General features: G+C 39.6%; 1 protein-coding gene across 3 annotated transcripts in view; it reads right to left on the bottom strand.

Moving 5' to 3' along the window:
- The window catches only part of LOC134205121 (allatostatin-A receptor-like), a 329,283-nt gene that overhangs the window by 104,085 nt on the left and 208,051 nt on the right, over window positions 1-17,147 (bottom strand). For all 3 annotated transcript variants that reach the window (XR_009978062.1, XR_009978061.1, XM_062680065.1), the window contains exon 2: window positions 13,252-13,521. Coding sequence is in view for 1 of the 3 variants with exons in the window: in XM_062680065.1 (XP_062536049.1) it covers window positions 13,252-13,386 (135 nt within the window). In the remaining 2 variants the exon portion in view is untranslated. The remainder of the gene's footprint in view (window positions 1-13,251; window positions 13,522-17,147) is intronic.

Below are 17,147 nucleotides of genomic sequence, written 5' to 3' on the forward strand. Positions count from 1 at the left end.
CAGCTTCGGAGGAAAGAGTATCGCCTTCTTTAGACCATTCCACAACGCACTATGGGAAATCAGGTGACTGAAAATCAATATTCGACTTTCTCCTATTACTAGAAGCTTATGCTTTGCAGCATAAAACCCCAGAATATCAGCAATCTAAGCCATATGGTTATCAAGATATAGGGATCAGAACCAGGAAGTTATTAGTTTTCGAAAAACCACTGCATTCAACTGCCACTATCTTCGGCAACAGTAATTCTTTTACAACTCTTGTGTGTCTAAAAGCTTGTTTCATGGACTCCCGAAGAGCTGGTAACATGCGGAAAAATTGGTAGTTGAAAATCCTAACAAGGCCCGAAGAAAACAATTTATTTTCATGCAATATGTTCCATACAAAAGAAGTTTCTCCAAGTTTTGCCTAGGGACTATCACTACGTCTTTCCTTGGACTTCCCAGAGGGCATTAAAACAAAATCCAGCTGCTTATGGCTGCAAATCTGCGATTTCCTACGTATGCCAAAAGATCATCAAAAGCAGTTAAATTAGAGATAGGAGATAATTAGGAAATTGCCGGAGGCTTCGCGGTAGGTCGTGTAAACGATGGCTTATGCGGCTGGCGAATGATACTGGGGCGCAGGCTCACCAAGAGGAGGCAGTCAAGGAGGGTCAATATTATAGGAGTTCAAAAAAGGATATACATAATAAATAGGGACACTTATTTATGGAATATCATTCATCATGCATGGATGCGATTTTTCGAGTGCTTTCTACACATATCCTACCGAATGGATTTTGAAAAGTGACAAGGAAGTTATCGATCATTTAGTAATTTGCGTGCGATCATTAAATAGTTTGTCAATAACTCATTCTAGAAGCTGAAGCTCAAAATGTGTTATATGGTGTATTTCTAATGCGAAGGTTATTCTACAACTCTGTCTACTCTGTCTAACAGAATCTAGTAGAGCGAAAAACGCTCTAGCAGATATTTTAACCGACCTTGAAGAAACAAATGATGATTTTGTTGAAGATGTTCTTGTACATAATGAATTGATAAATGTTTTTATTTATTTATTTATTTTTATTTATTTATTTAGGCCGTTACAAATATTTAATTAACTTTTTGTCCTACTGGTCTCCGAAAGGTCAGGGGGGGGGGGGGGGGGGTAATCAAAAATAAATATTAAAATGGAAAAAATCAAAAAACTGTTAAAGAATGTTTTGAAAATTCTCAAATTTATCCGAATTTTTTTTTTGCCCCCAAAATGTTGTTTTTTGGCAAAAAATTCCGAGGGGGAAGGAAAGCCAAAATAGATTTTAAATATTTGTATCGGCCTTATAGCTTTTCTGAAACTTTATTTAGGTTAATATTGGCTTATATTTACTTGTTTTAATGGTTAAGAGCAGGGAATCAATATTAGAGCAACGCCTAATAATATCCCCTTGGTACCAACAGAGTTTGTTACTGACAAACGCACCTCGCAACAAGCCTTTATCAGAAACCGAACACAATATGGCAAGAATCATTTGTCTTGCATGCTCTGATATTTTCGAGAATATTATGCTAATTTTGTAATCAGAGTTAGATTCTCGAGTATTTCCGTAAAAGCAGAAACTACGAGAGCATAAAACCGAAATTTGCTGTAGAGATAATGAAAAATAACGGGTTGAAAAGTTAGCAGCAAGATTGTCTTCTTTTTTGTTGCTAACAATTTTTTTCGGATCTTTGTCATTATTATCAAAGCTTTGTCGTTGGTTCTCTTTTGTCGCTTGTTTCACATGCGCATCCAAGAAAAATTGATTCCCTGGTTAAAAGTCTAAACCAAACCAATCCCCCAAAGATAACCAGTTACGCTCGTAGATGAAAAGGCCTGTATTTCATGGATCAAGGGGATCAAGGGCTATATTTTAGAGAGTTTGGAGACCTTAGAATAGGTAATGACCAGGAAAACATGTATCCCACATATTTCAAAATTCAAAATAAATGTAAAATATTTCAGAGATGACGTGAAAATATTTTTGGCCACTTACTTGTATGGAGCCGTGCAACGGTCGGGCTTCACACAAAGGGACGGAAAAAAACTATCAGGTTTTGAAGATTGTATTCTTCTATTAATCTTATTACAATGTAAGTAATATGTATGCGGATTCAAAATTGATTTGAAAACGTTTTTCATATTAATATTATCATAAAAAAATTGCTTCGTTTTTTTCTGAGCAATGAGCACCAACACACCCTAAATAGGTTAAAGCGGGATTCAAATGGACACGAGACATAGAAAGCGCCTTAAATATCAAATGTGCACTCGATGCCCCGTCGCTTTACATATATTTACAAAAGCTTTACATATATTTTGGAAGCCTAGCGATGGCATAGTAGTTACATCAAACCAACATATCACACATTTAGTTGGAGAGTTCTATGACATCATTCGTCCAATGATGCAATTATATTATATATTACATGTTGAATTAGTTAGCCTGCAGAAAACAGCACGTGCCCATCATAGAAATTTACATAATAATCGAACTAGCGATGCCGCTGCATCCAGCACGACCCATTCGAATTGCCTATCCATTACCATATTCAGATGGTCGAATATTATTCTCACACATTGATTAGTGTATAATCTGGAACATTCTAAATTTGTATCGCTTCGGTTACCACCAGGGTTTGAATCCAAAGGAGAATGAGAAAATCTCTCACTTATCATGTCTGTATACACTGCCGGTAGGTAGCATACCGTGAGAGACGTTTTTCGGTAGCTGTTACGATAATAAACTGATTCTGGGAGCTACAACCCATGATAAATTTCTTTTTATAAGTCCAAATTGCGGGGGGTACCGGTTCTGATGATGCATTTCAACTCGTTTTACACAGCTTTACAAAAAAATATGGTCCCCAACATGAAATGAGCGAGAACAACCCCCTCGGTGAGGGCCGCCTATTTGAATCGATTTCTTTTTCCAACTTGTATACTAGTTAGGGTGGCTCAAATTAGTATGGGAAAAACTTTTGACGTAGGACTACGTCTGTGTTTTCTATATTGGGGTACACTTTACGATTGCGAAAATCTGGGACCGTCACGAAAATATGATAGACTTTGAACTTTAATATCTAAGCCGTTTCTCGATGGATTTTCAATTTTTTTGGACCATTCGATCAAGGATGAGTCAACGCTTCTTTGTATTTATTTGGATACTGATTTTAAACTATTTATTATCGATAATTGATAAAAAGTTTAGAAATGGGTAAACTAACCAATCACGTACATGCATCACTAGCACAGACATCAAAAATCAATCGCTTGCGGGTTTGGATCTAATCCTCAGTTTGAACAAGATTTTACGCATAGCAGACGCATCAAAGCGATCTTAGCGGAGAGAACACAGCATCACGGAGACGCTAATAACGTTTTCAAAGAAAATCCATCGCATTGGTAGTGGTGCTCGATGTGTTGCTGCAGATCATTCAACCTCAACGAACCAGAATTTCGTATGAAGAAAAGGTTGACCATAAAAATAGCACTGTGGCGATTCCGCACCGCCAAAGCCGATGCTGAAAATTGATTACAAATTGTGGTGTCAGTTAGTTGGAAAGGAACATTGGGAAAAGAAAATTGGTTCTTCTCAGGACCAACATTTTATAAAAAGAAAGAGTTAATTGCGAAAATGTACTGTTTCGGTGGCATCGGGTTTGGCGTGGTAGCTTGGTTGCTGTTAGTGATCCCATCCATTAAAATTTTCTACATCATCTCCCTCCGACGCGCTATCAAATTCGCTATTTACGATTGAGTTTTGAAATTTGAAGAAAGTTTATTTCGGATCAACTTTCTTTTGTATAAAATCCATGAAGACGCCACCTTTGTGAAAACTATCTACCTACAGCAACTACCCATTAGTGAACGTCGCTTGGACAGACAGATGTCAAGAGATAATGTTTGGTAATATGAAGAAACTTCGTCTTGAGTCAAATTTCTGTTGTTATTCCTCGCAACAATACTTACTTACTTTACTTGTGGATCCTGTACACCTCCGGTGGTGCAACAATACGCATCTTAGATAAACAACATCTCATAACCAAATTCAGAATCTTTCGAGAAAAATTCATTGGATTCTTAGAATTCATAATTCTCCGAACGGTCCGTTATCTGTGGGAACCCGATCGAAATGGCTCGCGCGCGCGGAATAGCGGCTTTCTTATATCTAATGAAGTAATCCCATCAGCCCCGCCCCTTCATTAATCGTTATGAGTGAACATTATATTTACACCATATCAGCTCACAAAGGGCGGGGCTAACGGTTTTGATTTATTAAATACAAGAAAGCTGCTGTTCAACGCGCGCACGAGCCATGTAGATCGAAATTCCACAGAAGGCGGTTCGACATTCGATGCAGCGAAGCGGACACAGCAGCACGAAGTGGGTGGCAGTATGGCAATGCTGCAAATTTGCACAAGCGATTGGATGCCGTTAGTTATTGGAATGGGAATTGTTAAAAGAAAATTGGTTCTTCTCAGGACCAACATTTTACGAAAAGGAAAGAGTTAATTGCGAAAATGTGCGACTGTTCCGGTGGCATCGGGTTTTGCGTGGTAGCTTGGTTGCTGTTAGTGATCGCATCCATTCAAATTTACTGCATCATCTCCCTCCGACGCGCTATCAAATTTGCTATTTACGATGGAGCTTTTCAGTTTGAAGAAAGTTTATTTCGGAAAGTCGGATCAACCTTCTTTTGTATAAAATGGTGGGTTTTGTATAAACCCAATGTAGACGCCACCTCAGTGGAAACTTTCTACAGCAGCCACCCATCGGTGAACGCCGCTCGGACAGACAGATGCCGAAAGATAATGTTTTGTAGTATGGAGAAACTTCGTCTTGAGTCAAATTTCTGTTGTCATTTCTCGCAACAATACGCATCTTAGATAAACAACATTCCATAACAAAATTCAGAATCTTGCGAGAAAATTTCATAGGATTCTTAGAATTTGTCATCCTCCGAACGGTCCGTTGTCTGCGGAATCCCGATCAAATGGCTCGCGCGCGTCGATAACCAGCTTTCTTATATCTAATGAAGTAATTCCATTAGCCCCGCCCTTCATTAATCGTTATGAGTGCACATTTTATTTACACCTATATCCAGACCACAAGGGGCGCAGCTAACGGGCTTAATTTATTCAATACAAGAAAGCTGCTTTCCAGCGCGCGCGAGCCATTTTGATCGGGATTTCGCAGAGAGCGGTTAAATAAGATTTTACGCAGAGCCGACGCAGCGGTGCGAACACAGCAGCACGAAGGGGCTCTGGTAGCATTTTCAAAGGAAAATCATCGAATTGGTGGTGGAAGTCTGCGTTGGTAGTCGTCATTCAACCTCAACAAATCAGCATTTTATGTGAATAAAGGGTTGATTACAAAAATGACGTCTGCTCCGATCTCGTGCGATGCAGTGGCGATGCTGAAAATTTATTCCTAATGGTGGCGTCTTGGCGAAAACTTATCGAGTGGTCGTCGAACAATAACAGCACGAAGTGGAATTCTAACCCTAACGTTTCGACAGGCATTGGGTTGCAGTTAATTATTGGAAAGATGCATTGGGGACACAAAATTGGTCCTTCTCAGGACCAGAATCTTCTGAACAGAAAGGGTTGATTGCAAAATGGACTGTTTAGGTGGAATCGGCGTTTGGCGTGATAGTTCGGTTACTGTGAGCGATTCCATTCATTCGAACAAATTTGTTGCGTAGTCACTCACCGACGCGCGCTTATGATTCTGCTATCGAAGGGTAACTTTCTGTCAACGCCAAACTATTAATTTTGGACTTTGATGAACATTCTTGCATCCCGGATTAAACTACTCTTGTGTAAAATAGTGGTACTGTAAAGAACCGATATTTTACCAATAATGGAGCTTTTCAATCCTCAACTACAACAAAACATAATCAAAATCTTGTGAGGAAATTCCATTTGACTGCTACTGACGCCATCCATTTGAACAAACTCATTGCATCAGCTTCCTCCGACGCGCACTTGTGGCTGTTGCTGTGGGCAACTTTCTGTCGTCGCCAAACGATCGTAACCCGGAAAAAAAAATCGATATCATTTCTAATGACTAACGAAACAAAACCAAAGAATCTTGCCAGAAAATTGCACTTTTCCGTCGACGACGGCCAAATCGATGAAGACGCTACCTCAGTGAAAAATGTCGTTTAGCTGCCTTAGTTTTTCAAATAGCGCATTATTAAAAACAATAAATCTTTCCAAAATCGTCATTGTCGTTTAAACAGCCGAACAGTCTGCCGAACAGTTTTCCTAACGGTCAAAACCTCTTCTGAAAAGTCCTGAAAAGGACTGTTTGTAATTTATTCTTGAAGTCCTGCTCACTACAGCGCTATAGAAAACGATGCATGTACGCTTCCATCGCGGGCATATGTCAAACGCTGTAAATTAATATATTTGTGTTTGGTTTCGCGCCACCTCCGATTCTGCTTATTTTTCCTTTATTCCGGACATTTTTGAGCATAATGTCTTCTAGGATTTTGATGATATCCACTGAAAGATAGACGAATGGCTTCAATGGCGATGCGGCCGACGAGTCGTTCCTTTTCCACGGCTGGTTCATCCAACTGGGAGCTACTTTCAGTATCTTGATTCGGTTGATCTCCGAGCAGTTCGCACAATGCTAATAAATTGACACAAATTATGATGAAAAATACCCTCTATTTCGTATAGCTACGTAGTCCTACGTCACCTTTGCGTACAACCCGATTGGGCTGCACCTTTGAGTTTTTTCATTTTTTTTTATGGGCCGCTCTTTTATTCGGTTCTATTTGATGCCCTGATGCTCTGGGCAAAATTTCAGCTAAATCGGTTTACCTTCTCGCGATTTTCAGCATAACATTCTGTATTTAATTCTACAAGAACTGAATGAGTATCATGGTTCTTGATCGTAAATTGTGCCGTCCAACTGCAAATCACTGTTTTTGGATGTTTCTGCATAAATTTTTCCATATAAACTTCCAACGAGTTTAGCACCGCCCAAACGTTGACTGATTTGGTTGAAATTTTGTCCAGAGCATCAGGACATCAAATAGAACTGAATAAAAGGGCGGCCCATCAGAAAATTTGAAAAAGTGAGAAGCGCAAAGTGAGAAGTGAGACATCTCACTATTGACTTCGCGCTTCTTACTTTTCACAGCTAGAAATGAGAAATGAAGAGTGAGAAGTGAGACGTCTCATTACAAATGGAAGCTGACGGTAATCATGATAGCGGTCCTGATACTATTGGCCTTGAAACTCTTCAAAATCGTGTGGAACTTCTGCAGAAAAGCGGCGCAAAAAAAAGGCCCGATCCATCGCCACGATTCAACAGGTGTAGCCAACGCAACGTAGCTGAAGAGACCTCGAAGACCCGAAGACCTGAAGACGGCGAGAATCATCGATACCATGAGACGACAATCCCAAGTGTTCAAATAAGATTCAGTGACAAATTTTTAAAAAATGACATGTAAACTATGTAATACATTTGAAGACCCGAATAATACTTTAAAGGGTCTAAAAAACAAGGAAAAAAAATGTATTATAATAATATAAATATGTATTATAATAATTATAAATAATTTTTTGATGAGATTGCATCGGTTTGTCGCTTGGAATGGCACAAGTGTGCTAAAAGGACACCGGAATGACAAAATGACATCGGCTTGTGACTTGAAGTGTCACAAGGTGTTCTGAAAGAACACCGGAACAACAATAGAATTTCGATCGGAAATATGTTTGGCATCGGTTTGTGCCTCAAGTTGCTACAAGTTGTTGTGGAAGAACACCGGAAATGTTGTGGATAAGATAGCATCGGTTTGTGACTTGGAAAGTCACAAGTTGTTCTGAAAGAACATTGGAAATGTTTTTAATGAGATTGCATCGGTTTGTGGCTTGGAATGCCACAAGTGTCCTGACAGGACACCGGAATGTCAAAAAAAAGACATCGGCTTGTGACTCGGAGTGTCACAAGGTGTTCTGAAAGAACACCGGAACAACTACATGGTTATAAAGAAAAAAATAGAATTTCGATCGGAAATATGTTTGGCATCGGTTTGTGGCTCTAGTTGCTACAAGATGTTCTGGAAGAACACCGGAAATGTTGTGGTTAAGGTAACATCGGTTCGTGACTTAGAATGTCACAAGGTGTTTTTGAAAGAACATCGGAAATATTTTTGATGAGTTGCATCGGTTTGTGGCTTTACATGGCACAAGGTGTTCTGAGCGGACACCGGAGAAAATGTTGATAAGATGACATCGGTTTGTGACTTGGAATGTCACATGGTTATTTGAATTTGTTCGGAAATGTGCTAGGCATCGGTTTTATGGCTACAATGTGTTCTAGAACACCGAAACATTTGGATGGTTTTGACCAAATATTTCATTTTATATCAAGAACATTCTTGATATCGGTTTGTGGCTCTAATAGTCACAGGGTGTCTTGGGAGAACACCGGACAATTTGTTATTGAAACTGTGGAAACGCATGACTTTGCGAAATATCCAATTGTACAATCGAAAACAAGCTTTTTTTTGTTTTGGCGAAAACTTTGATGAATTATTTAATATTCAACTTATTAACTTAAAAAATAATTGGGGATCCCAAAAAAAAAACAATAAATAAATAAAAATTCTTATTTATTTTAGCAAAACCTAAACAAAATTGAGGGAAAAGTTACAATCTTTATACTAATCAGAAGATAACGATAGACATATACTTTTTTATAGTGGAAGGGGGATGTGTGATATAGATATCTGTGCAATATGAATACCCTAATAATAGAGATGTTAGTGGTGCCATTGCATAAGTAGCATAACGACCACTCACCAAGCCACCCATCGCTAGACAATATTCGCCTCTACGGTTTCGCCACCCAGCACACAGCATGCCATGATTCTCCCTCTTTCTCAACACGACCACCGGCACGAGCACACGCGTTTTCCCCGAACAGTCTCCCATCACTCCGACGTCAGTGGCCAACAGAAGACGGACCAGCCGAATTGCAGAGAGAATCAAACCTCACACATTGCATATATTATCAATTTACATTACATCTATTTGAAACTATATGATCATATAAAAAACATCAGGGCACCAGATTGAAGCGATTTGGATAGGAAGAGTGGAATCGCCAACTTCTTATTGTTAACATCTCGTGGATAAAGGGCGGGCTCTTCTCCTCATCTATTGGGTCAATCTGGGAAACGAGGGCTAGATAATAATATTGTATGTACGAACTTTCTTCTGGAAGGAGATTCTCTATTCATCCCGTGGATTCGCATAAGTGTCTCTGCTCATGGAACCACCCACACATTTTGGCCCTTCATACAGGAGTTTGATGAAATACAAACAATAGTATAATCATGATCAAATCGTTTGTGAGATATGGCCACTGCTATCGGCAGGTGCCTTGGTACAATAGATGGTAGTATCATCATCATCATCATCATCCTTCGGCCAAATATCCGATTCGGCCAAGTGTTCTATTCGGCAGAATGTCCCATTCGGCCAAATGTCCTATTCGGCCAAATGACCTATTCGGCTATATGACCCTTGGCCAAATAGTATATTTGGCCGAATGTTCTTCTCGGCCAAATGACATGTTCGACCAAATGTCCCGTTCAGCCAAATTTCTTATTCGGCCAAATGTCCTATTCGGTAAAATCACCTATTTTACTAAATTTCCCATTCGGCCAAATATCCTATTCGGCCAAATGTCCTATTCGGCCAGATGAAATGTTTTTAACACACTTTTTGGAACTTAGCATTGTCCGAATTACTCGTTCCATTCAAAGGGGAATCCTGTCCTATTGGTTACTATTGCAAATTGGCCAGATCAGACTACGGGAACAGAAGTTATGACCAAAACCTTATTTTTTATGAGCAAAACACGTTAAAAACACTCATTCATATTTTTTTAAGTTTTTTTTTGTACGAGAAAGGCACCAGCACCGCCAGGTGGATTAATCAAAGTTTTCAATTAGTGTTCGAGAAACTAGTAGGTAGGTAAGAAGAACTAACTAGTAGGTATCAGAACGTCGGCTCCAGGGGCACGTTCACCTCAATTTGGGAGATTTATGTCATCGCCTTCACAGCCTTCACACACTTGACGGAAAAGGAAGTGAACAAAAAGGAAAGGAATGTGGATGGGAGAACATACGGAAAGTTTGGAAAGGGGCCCTTGAAGAGGGCATGCAACGCATAAGCTTACAAGCAACGCAATTGCGCACAAACAAGCCAGTTAAACATCAGATGATAAGAATCGGATTCATAACTATCATAAACAGATGATCCAACGCGTTGAATATTTGCCAAGTGATAGTTCAGTCGGCATTCTGTTTAGACAGATTAGCTAAATTGCTTGCTACTACCGGAGATGGCTCCCAGATGTACAATTTTGTTTGATGACATGAATTCAGACTACTCCAATGCCATTTGTGTTGAGTGGCAGGCCAAGAGTTGATCAAAAGCTTCACCCAACACTTGGATATTAGAATAGCTGGCTCAGGACCAATAAAGTCATGTGGTGCTCCATTACGAACTAACTTATCAGCCAATTCGTTTCCAGCTATGGCAGAATGGCGAGGTACCCATATAAGGTATAAGAATTAACTGACTTAAGTTCCTTAATTTGAGTTCGACATGCGATTACTAACTTCGACCTTAAGTTGGCCGAAGCGAGAGTTTTAATAGCTGCTGAACAGAAGTATATTACTTTGCACATAATGCGTTGCTGCAGTGCAGATTGCACTCCACACATGATGGCAAATATTTCCGCTTGAAAGACAGTGCAGTGTTTACCCAGTGAGTGTGACTGTTCCAATCCCAGCTCACGCGAATAGACGCCTGCACCTGCTCTACCTTCGAGGAGAGAGCCGCCCTAGCAGCACAATTCGGTCACTTTTGGTTGCAGCAACTTGATTATGACCAGATTTAGTCATAAATGAGTCACTGTGACTCTTTTGTGACATATGTGCTGCCCGGGTGTCAGTGTAACAATCAATGCTGTCCGACATACTTCTCTCCAAATAACCAGATCTCCACTCATCCCGCGAGGGAAATTGTGTTGAAAATGTCCTATAAAGAAAACTACTAACGTGTGTGAGATCACTTGGGGCAAGAAAATTTTGTCCCAATTAACCATAAGCGGTAACAACGAAGTGTGTGTAGAATTGCGATTTAGGGGAAGAGGCCCCAAAACGCCCCCCCCGATGCAAAACGCCTTTTGTTGTTTCCCTCATATTTACCGTCATTAATATGTCCGTAACAAAACTAGATCTAAAATTATGTAGGACAGGCGAAGAAAGTTTCAAAATAGTGCATGGGAAGGTCGGAAAAACCGAAAATCCCCACATTTTGAAGAAACATCTAACATTTTGGCGAGGCAAAACGCCCTAGTGGCAATAACCTACAAAGTACTTGCGTCTCCACGGACTATCCATACTAGAATGCTGATTCGCCGACGCGTGGTACTTTGTTCCCTAGGAGCCGCCAGCTGAAAGGCGTTTTGCCTCATGAGTTTTCCGACAACAAAATATTATTACTTTTTTGAAATTTGAATATTATCAATATGATTGAGATTTTTGACAATTTTTGAATGGCACCAACTAGCTATCTTGTTTAACTGTTGCATAATGTAAAAATACCCATGAATAGCATTACAGATAAGACAGTAAAGCAGTGTTTGCTTAGCTAGGGCATATTGCCCCCCCTTCCCCTACAGGATTCTCTTCCATCAAACCGAGTACCCATAATCGGTACGTGCAAGAAAATGCATCTTGTTTGAGATGTATGTGTAGTGGGGCCATGTCGAAGAGAACTTCGAGAGCAGCCGTGGAAGTTGAATAGAACGCACCATTAGGCACATCGTTTGAAGATTTGTTTAGACTAAATTGTCCTCACTTCACCCTTTTGCCACCACACAAGACATCCATAGGCCAAAATTGCTCGTACAACTGTTGTGTAAATCCATTTGATATATTTGAGTTAAAGACCCAAAGTTTTACCTAAGGTTCGTCGGCATTGGCCGAAAGCCATACACGTCTTTTTGATTCTGAACTTAATGTTAGGAGTCCAGGAAAGCTTTGAATCCAAAATTAGACCCACATACATACTTTACTTGATCAGTAACATTGAGTTCAGAACCAAAAAGATGTAATGGATGAATACCATTACGGTTACGTAATTTAGCACTCTCACGCAAACCAACACCACTAACAGGTAGCCGTTCTCACCTATGTGTTGGTCTATGAAAACTAGAATTTTACGGAAACTAATGAAACTTGCTAAATGTCTTCACATTAGTAACCTGTAAAGTACCACGCGCCTCCATGTGCGTGTCATGTAAAAATCATTGAAAGAAAAACGAAAGCGATCAGTAAGCATTGTCAGCTGGAACAGACGTTAGTTTTTGCAACTACATTCTTGAAATGTGAATGCTATTAATAAGATATTCTGCAACTTTTAGGGCATCAGAAAGTTATATACGTTGGGCTGATTGTTGAATTAAGGAAATATCCAATACAATCGTTACAAATGTAATGTTATAGCAGAACTTGTTTTGCTCTTCTTTACCCATAATGACATACACCCGTGGGATTAAACGAATTCTGTTACGAAATTTTCATGGATTTTCTTTTCTGTCATGGTACATAAATATATAAAAGAGAGGAAGGAGTGTAGTTGAAAACTTAACAATATTTTTACGTAATTGCTCCTCTGCTGTCCAACCAGTTTTGGATAATAACGAAAGAAGAATGGAATAAAAAGCATTCAAGACAAATGATTTTCGCCACTATTTTCAGTATGCACGGATAGCGTGGCAATGCATACAAAGCGTATATTAAGCGCTGTTCGAATATTTATTCCCTGCTCATGTACTGGAACTTAGAAATGGTACAGTTTTAGTGTGTTCCATCATATCACACTTCATGCTTGACTTCTCAATCGGTGGAGTCATTGGTCAGTATTGGTTAATTAAATTAGTGCTTTCAATATCTGTACTAGGCTTCTCTCGCGTGAATGTTATTCCCGCTCCAGGAAATCGATTGTCTACGTCAAGATAACCAATCGAGCCCTCCCAACAGCATCCAACATCATCTGCTTCACAACCATGCACCCAGCTCCTGCACCACAGGCAACACCCGATCATCCGAATCAATTAACCTCTGTGGTTGATTGAAAGCGCTTGCTGCAGTAACATAGCCGCCACGATTTTCAATCTAGGTAACTCACCTGTATCGGGAACCACAGCGATGCGAAAGCAGCGACGACAACCACCACCAACCGGGTGACGCGTTTTTTGCTCTTCTTCGACTCGGCGGATCGCCCACCGACGGAACTCCGCCACAACCGCGACAGCATGCACATGTATAGGGCGCTAATCAACACCAGCGGTACAACGTAGGAGCTGGAGAAGAATGCGATGTGGAAGGCAGCACGGGAAAACTGTCCGTTTTCGAGAAATGAGCACGATTCGAGAACTTCGTCTTTGTATGGGATTTTCTGCAAAGGGAACGATAATAAGAGAGGAAAACAAATTGATTGTTAGTGTCGAAGCTGATCGTTTTAATTGAATCATTAGTTGATGAATTGGATTTACAATAGGTTTTTGTTGTGACTCGTTCGTTTAGTCTTTTATACGACATTAAATCAGGTGGTCTTCATTCCGATTGATTAATTACAGCCGATAAATCTATGCCAATGGGTCTCCAGTTAGCTTTGCGAGCAAAGGCGAATGAATGCCAATCCGGAGAGAGCGAATCCGATTCTTGGCCGGGTCTAGGATGTTTTCGGGTTGGAAACTTTCTCGACACCCTGAACATAATGTATCCATTGTACTTGCCACACAATATACATACTAATGTCAATATGTCGATTAATAATTATATTTTATTTTCTCTACATTTAACTTTTGAATACACGCATCTAATGTTGAGAACCAGTTGGTCAGTGGCCAGATATTATATTGATGAAAGTTACAGCGCTTAGGACATTAGCTGATCTGCTTTTTCCATTTCGATGATCTTCTTCTTCTTCTTATTGGCATTACATCCCCACACTAGGACAGAGCCGCCTCGCAGCTTAGTGTTCATTAAGCATTTCCACAGTTATTAACTGCGAGGTTTCTAAGCCAGTTTACCATTTTTGCATTCGTACATCATGAGGCTAACACGATGATACTTTTATGCCCAGGGAAGTCGAGACAATTTCCAATCCGAAAATTGCCTAGACGGGCACCGGGAATCGAACCCAGCCACCAGGTATTGCTTTGTAGCCGCGCGTCTTACCGCACGGCTAAGGAGGGCCCCATTTCGATGATACTATACTGTATTCAGCTCACATGCCTACATCTATTTAGATACGGCTCAATAAGTAAAGTGAAATGTTTTTCACGTGTGGCGCTCCTTCACCAACTCGTCTCAAGTAGAATCTTCCAGCCACCCATTATTGTGATTGTATTACGGGTGCTGAAGCAGATGAGTCTTCTGTTCATCGAAAGATGTATTTGAAGAACTTCATAACTTGATTAGCAACTTTTCAAACCATTTCCATTTACTTTATTCCGTGAGTTTCACTTAGAAATGTGTTATCATACTACACATAATGCGGCTATCAGTTGAGTACCAGCCTGAGCCTATGCAGGTAAAAGTTTATCTATGAGATGGAAATTCGTTTTGGAAAAGTTTCGGAATTGGTGATGTGCATCATACATCTAACATACGCTGATTGAGTGTATGTTTATATAAAAGTGTAGGGCAGACTTTTTGGTACATACTTATAAGTAAATGATTTGTTCGCAACAAGTTGCTTTAGGAAAGGAATGCGGTCTGCCTTTTTCAACTATAGAATATTGGCTAAATCGATCATTCATAACGCACGAGAAAGACCCCATCATCACAGGGTGGATTTATCTGGATCTTTTTCTCTAAAAAAAAAGCGGCGTCCAACTATCTGGTCAACAATGCCATACAGTTTCAGGACCAATAGTTGGAAAAATGTCTGGGTTAGGACGCCGACTTTCTCAACTTTCCTTCGAGTTAAAGGAAGGAAAGGTATGCAAAAAGTTCTCTCAGAAATAATAGCCATTCGACAGCAAATAAGTTTTACTACAGGCAAAAAAAGCAAAGAAAAATAACAAAGTAAAGATCCGTCGAGCCACTACCGGCGGTGATGTGTTCATCGTCTCTTTATTTTCTCCACGAACACCTTGAGAGTCATCCCCTACCCATCGAACTAATCGTATCAACACAAAATGACAGCTTTCCGCAACACAATACCCCGAATACAGACGCTGCTGTCCCTGAGCAAAGGCTGAGAAGCTAAGGAGTATCACCATATTTTCGAAACAGAGTAACTCAACGGATAAGAGGAAATGACTATACAGGGAGCCATGAACAAGGAAAAGAAGGACACAATACCAGAACGAACTGAAGAAGTGGGCACATACTACTGAACCGTTGAGGAGCGTTATTTTTTTTTTCTGCTGGATGGTCAACTTGGTCAATGTTCAGCAAATCAACAACGCCCACAACTGGAATGAACTAAAATCTATCTAGGAATAAAAATTTGTTTAGGTTTTGTTTGTTACGATTCAGCTTGAATATGTGTCTGATTGATTTTTGGGCTTTGCAATGTTAATAAATAAGGTTACTGTTCCGTTTCTTTATCTCGTTGCATCCATATCGATTAGACATCTTCTTTTTTTTCGAAAAGTGTTAGAAATTCAATCGGTCACCCCAGAATCACAATTCTTGTCGCGATCTGCTAAAAATATTACAAAAATCAAAATGAAAAAAAATCTAAGAAGTGTGAACCGGCCTGAACAACGGGATTGGCGCTCTACCGAAATATGGCGAATATCAGTCAAAAATTATATTTCTGCACTTTTTTCCTTCTGTTTTTTCCTTTCTCGTATACTAAGTATATGGAAAGGCTATAGGACCGCTCCAAAACCGAACTTTTTGTAGAAAGCTCGGATACCCATAGTGTTATATAACAATCAACTCAGCTCGACAAATGGAGGTGATGTCTGTATGTGTACAAAAATGGGAGTACACTGAATTCTGTTTTCAACCGATTTACATTTTCTCAAATATGCACTCAACCTAAATGTTTAGCGTATATTAATTACCATGTGATTTTACTTTGATTTATTCAGGATTTTTTGAAACATGTTGCAAAGACTTTGGTGGCAAATTTAAATCATACGATCAAAATTACGAGCGAAAAAAAATTGTGTAAACACAGAATCCTGCGTACTTAGCATTATCCGATTTTCTCGCAACATTCTGCATTCGACGCAGACGCAGACCCTATTGAAAATTAGACCGATCGGACATTGCATTCCGGAGTTATTAACAAAACATAGTTTTTTGCCAAGGGTCTCTCTTCGAGATCTGCTGCAAAAATGAGAAATGATGAAATCTATTTCCCTTAAGTGCTATTTTGACCTATCTAATATGTTTTCCTTATTTAATTTAATAAAGCACGAGAAAGGCATCAAATCGATGAGTGGATTAATCTGGGTTTTTTTACTATAGAAGCAACAAAACAGATAGGGTTTTCGGAAAGTTATCCTGAAAGTGGTCAAAGAATTAAAAATGTTTATGTTATTATTATTAGCCAATAACAAAAGTTACCACGCGACATAACATAAAACTTAAAACCTCAGAACTGCAGTACAAATGTAAATCTAAACTTCTAAATAGTGGCTTTGATCTATCAGAGCCGTTCGCGATCACGACCGACTAAGTTGTGAGTTGATAGCTCAAAACATTGGAAATCGGTTAGGTTACTTGTAGGCTACGTCCACCGCCCGCCGGGGTCTAGTTGAGTAGATCGTGTCTTTTATCGTTTATCTTTTATTGAGAGGGAAAAGCCGGCGGAAGTGGAGTTGGGGAAATATTACGCTCCTTCTCTCGTAGGCATAAAACCTCTATTTGTTCATATCAACAGTTTACAACCAAATGATACATACATGATAATCCTATGACTAACAATTGACGACAAGCACTAGATTTTACAATACAATCTTAATATATTATTACTACGTCTAACATAACTTACATATAATTGGACAAATATCTACTATAGTTATTCTTCAGTGCGGAACGAGACAAATGAAAATC

Source organism: Armigeres subalbatus, chromosome 1, assembly GCF_024139115.2.
Source record: "Armigeres subalbatus isolate Guangzhou_Male chromosome 1, GZ_Asu_2, whole genome shotgun sequence".
Classification (NCBI taxonomy): Eukaryota; Metazoa; Arthropoda; class Insecta; order Diptera; family Culicidae; genus Armigeres; species Armigeres subalbatus.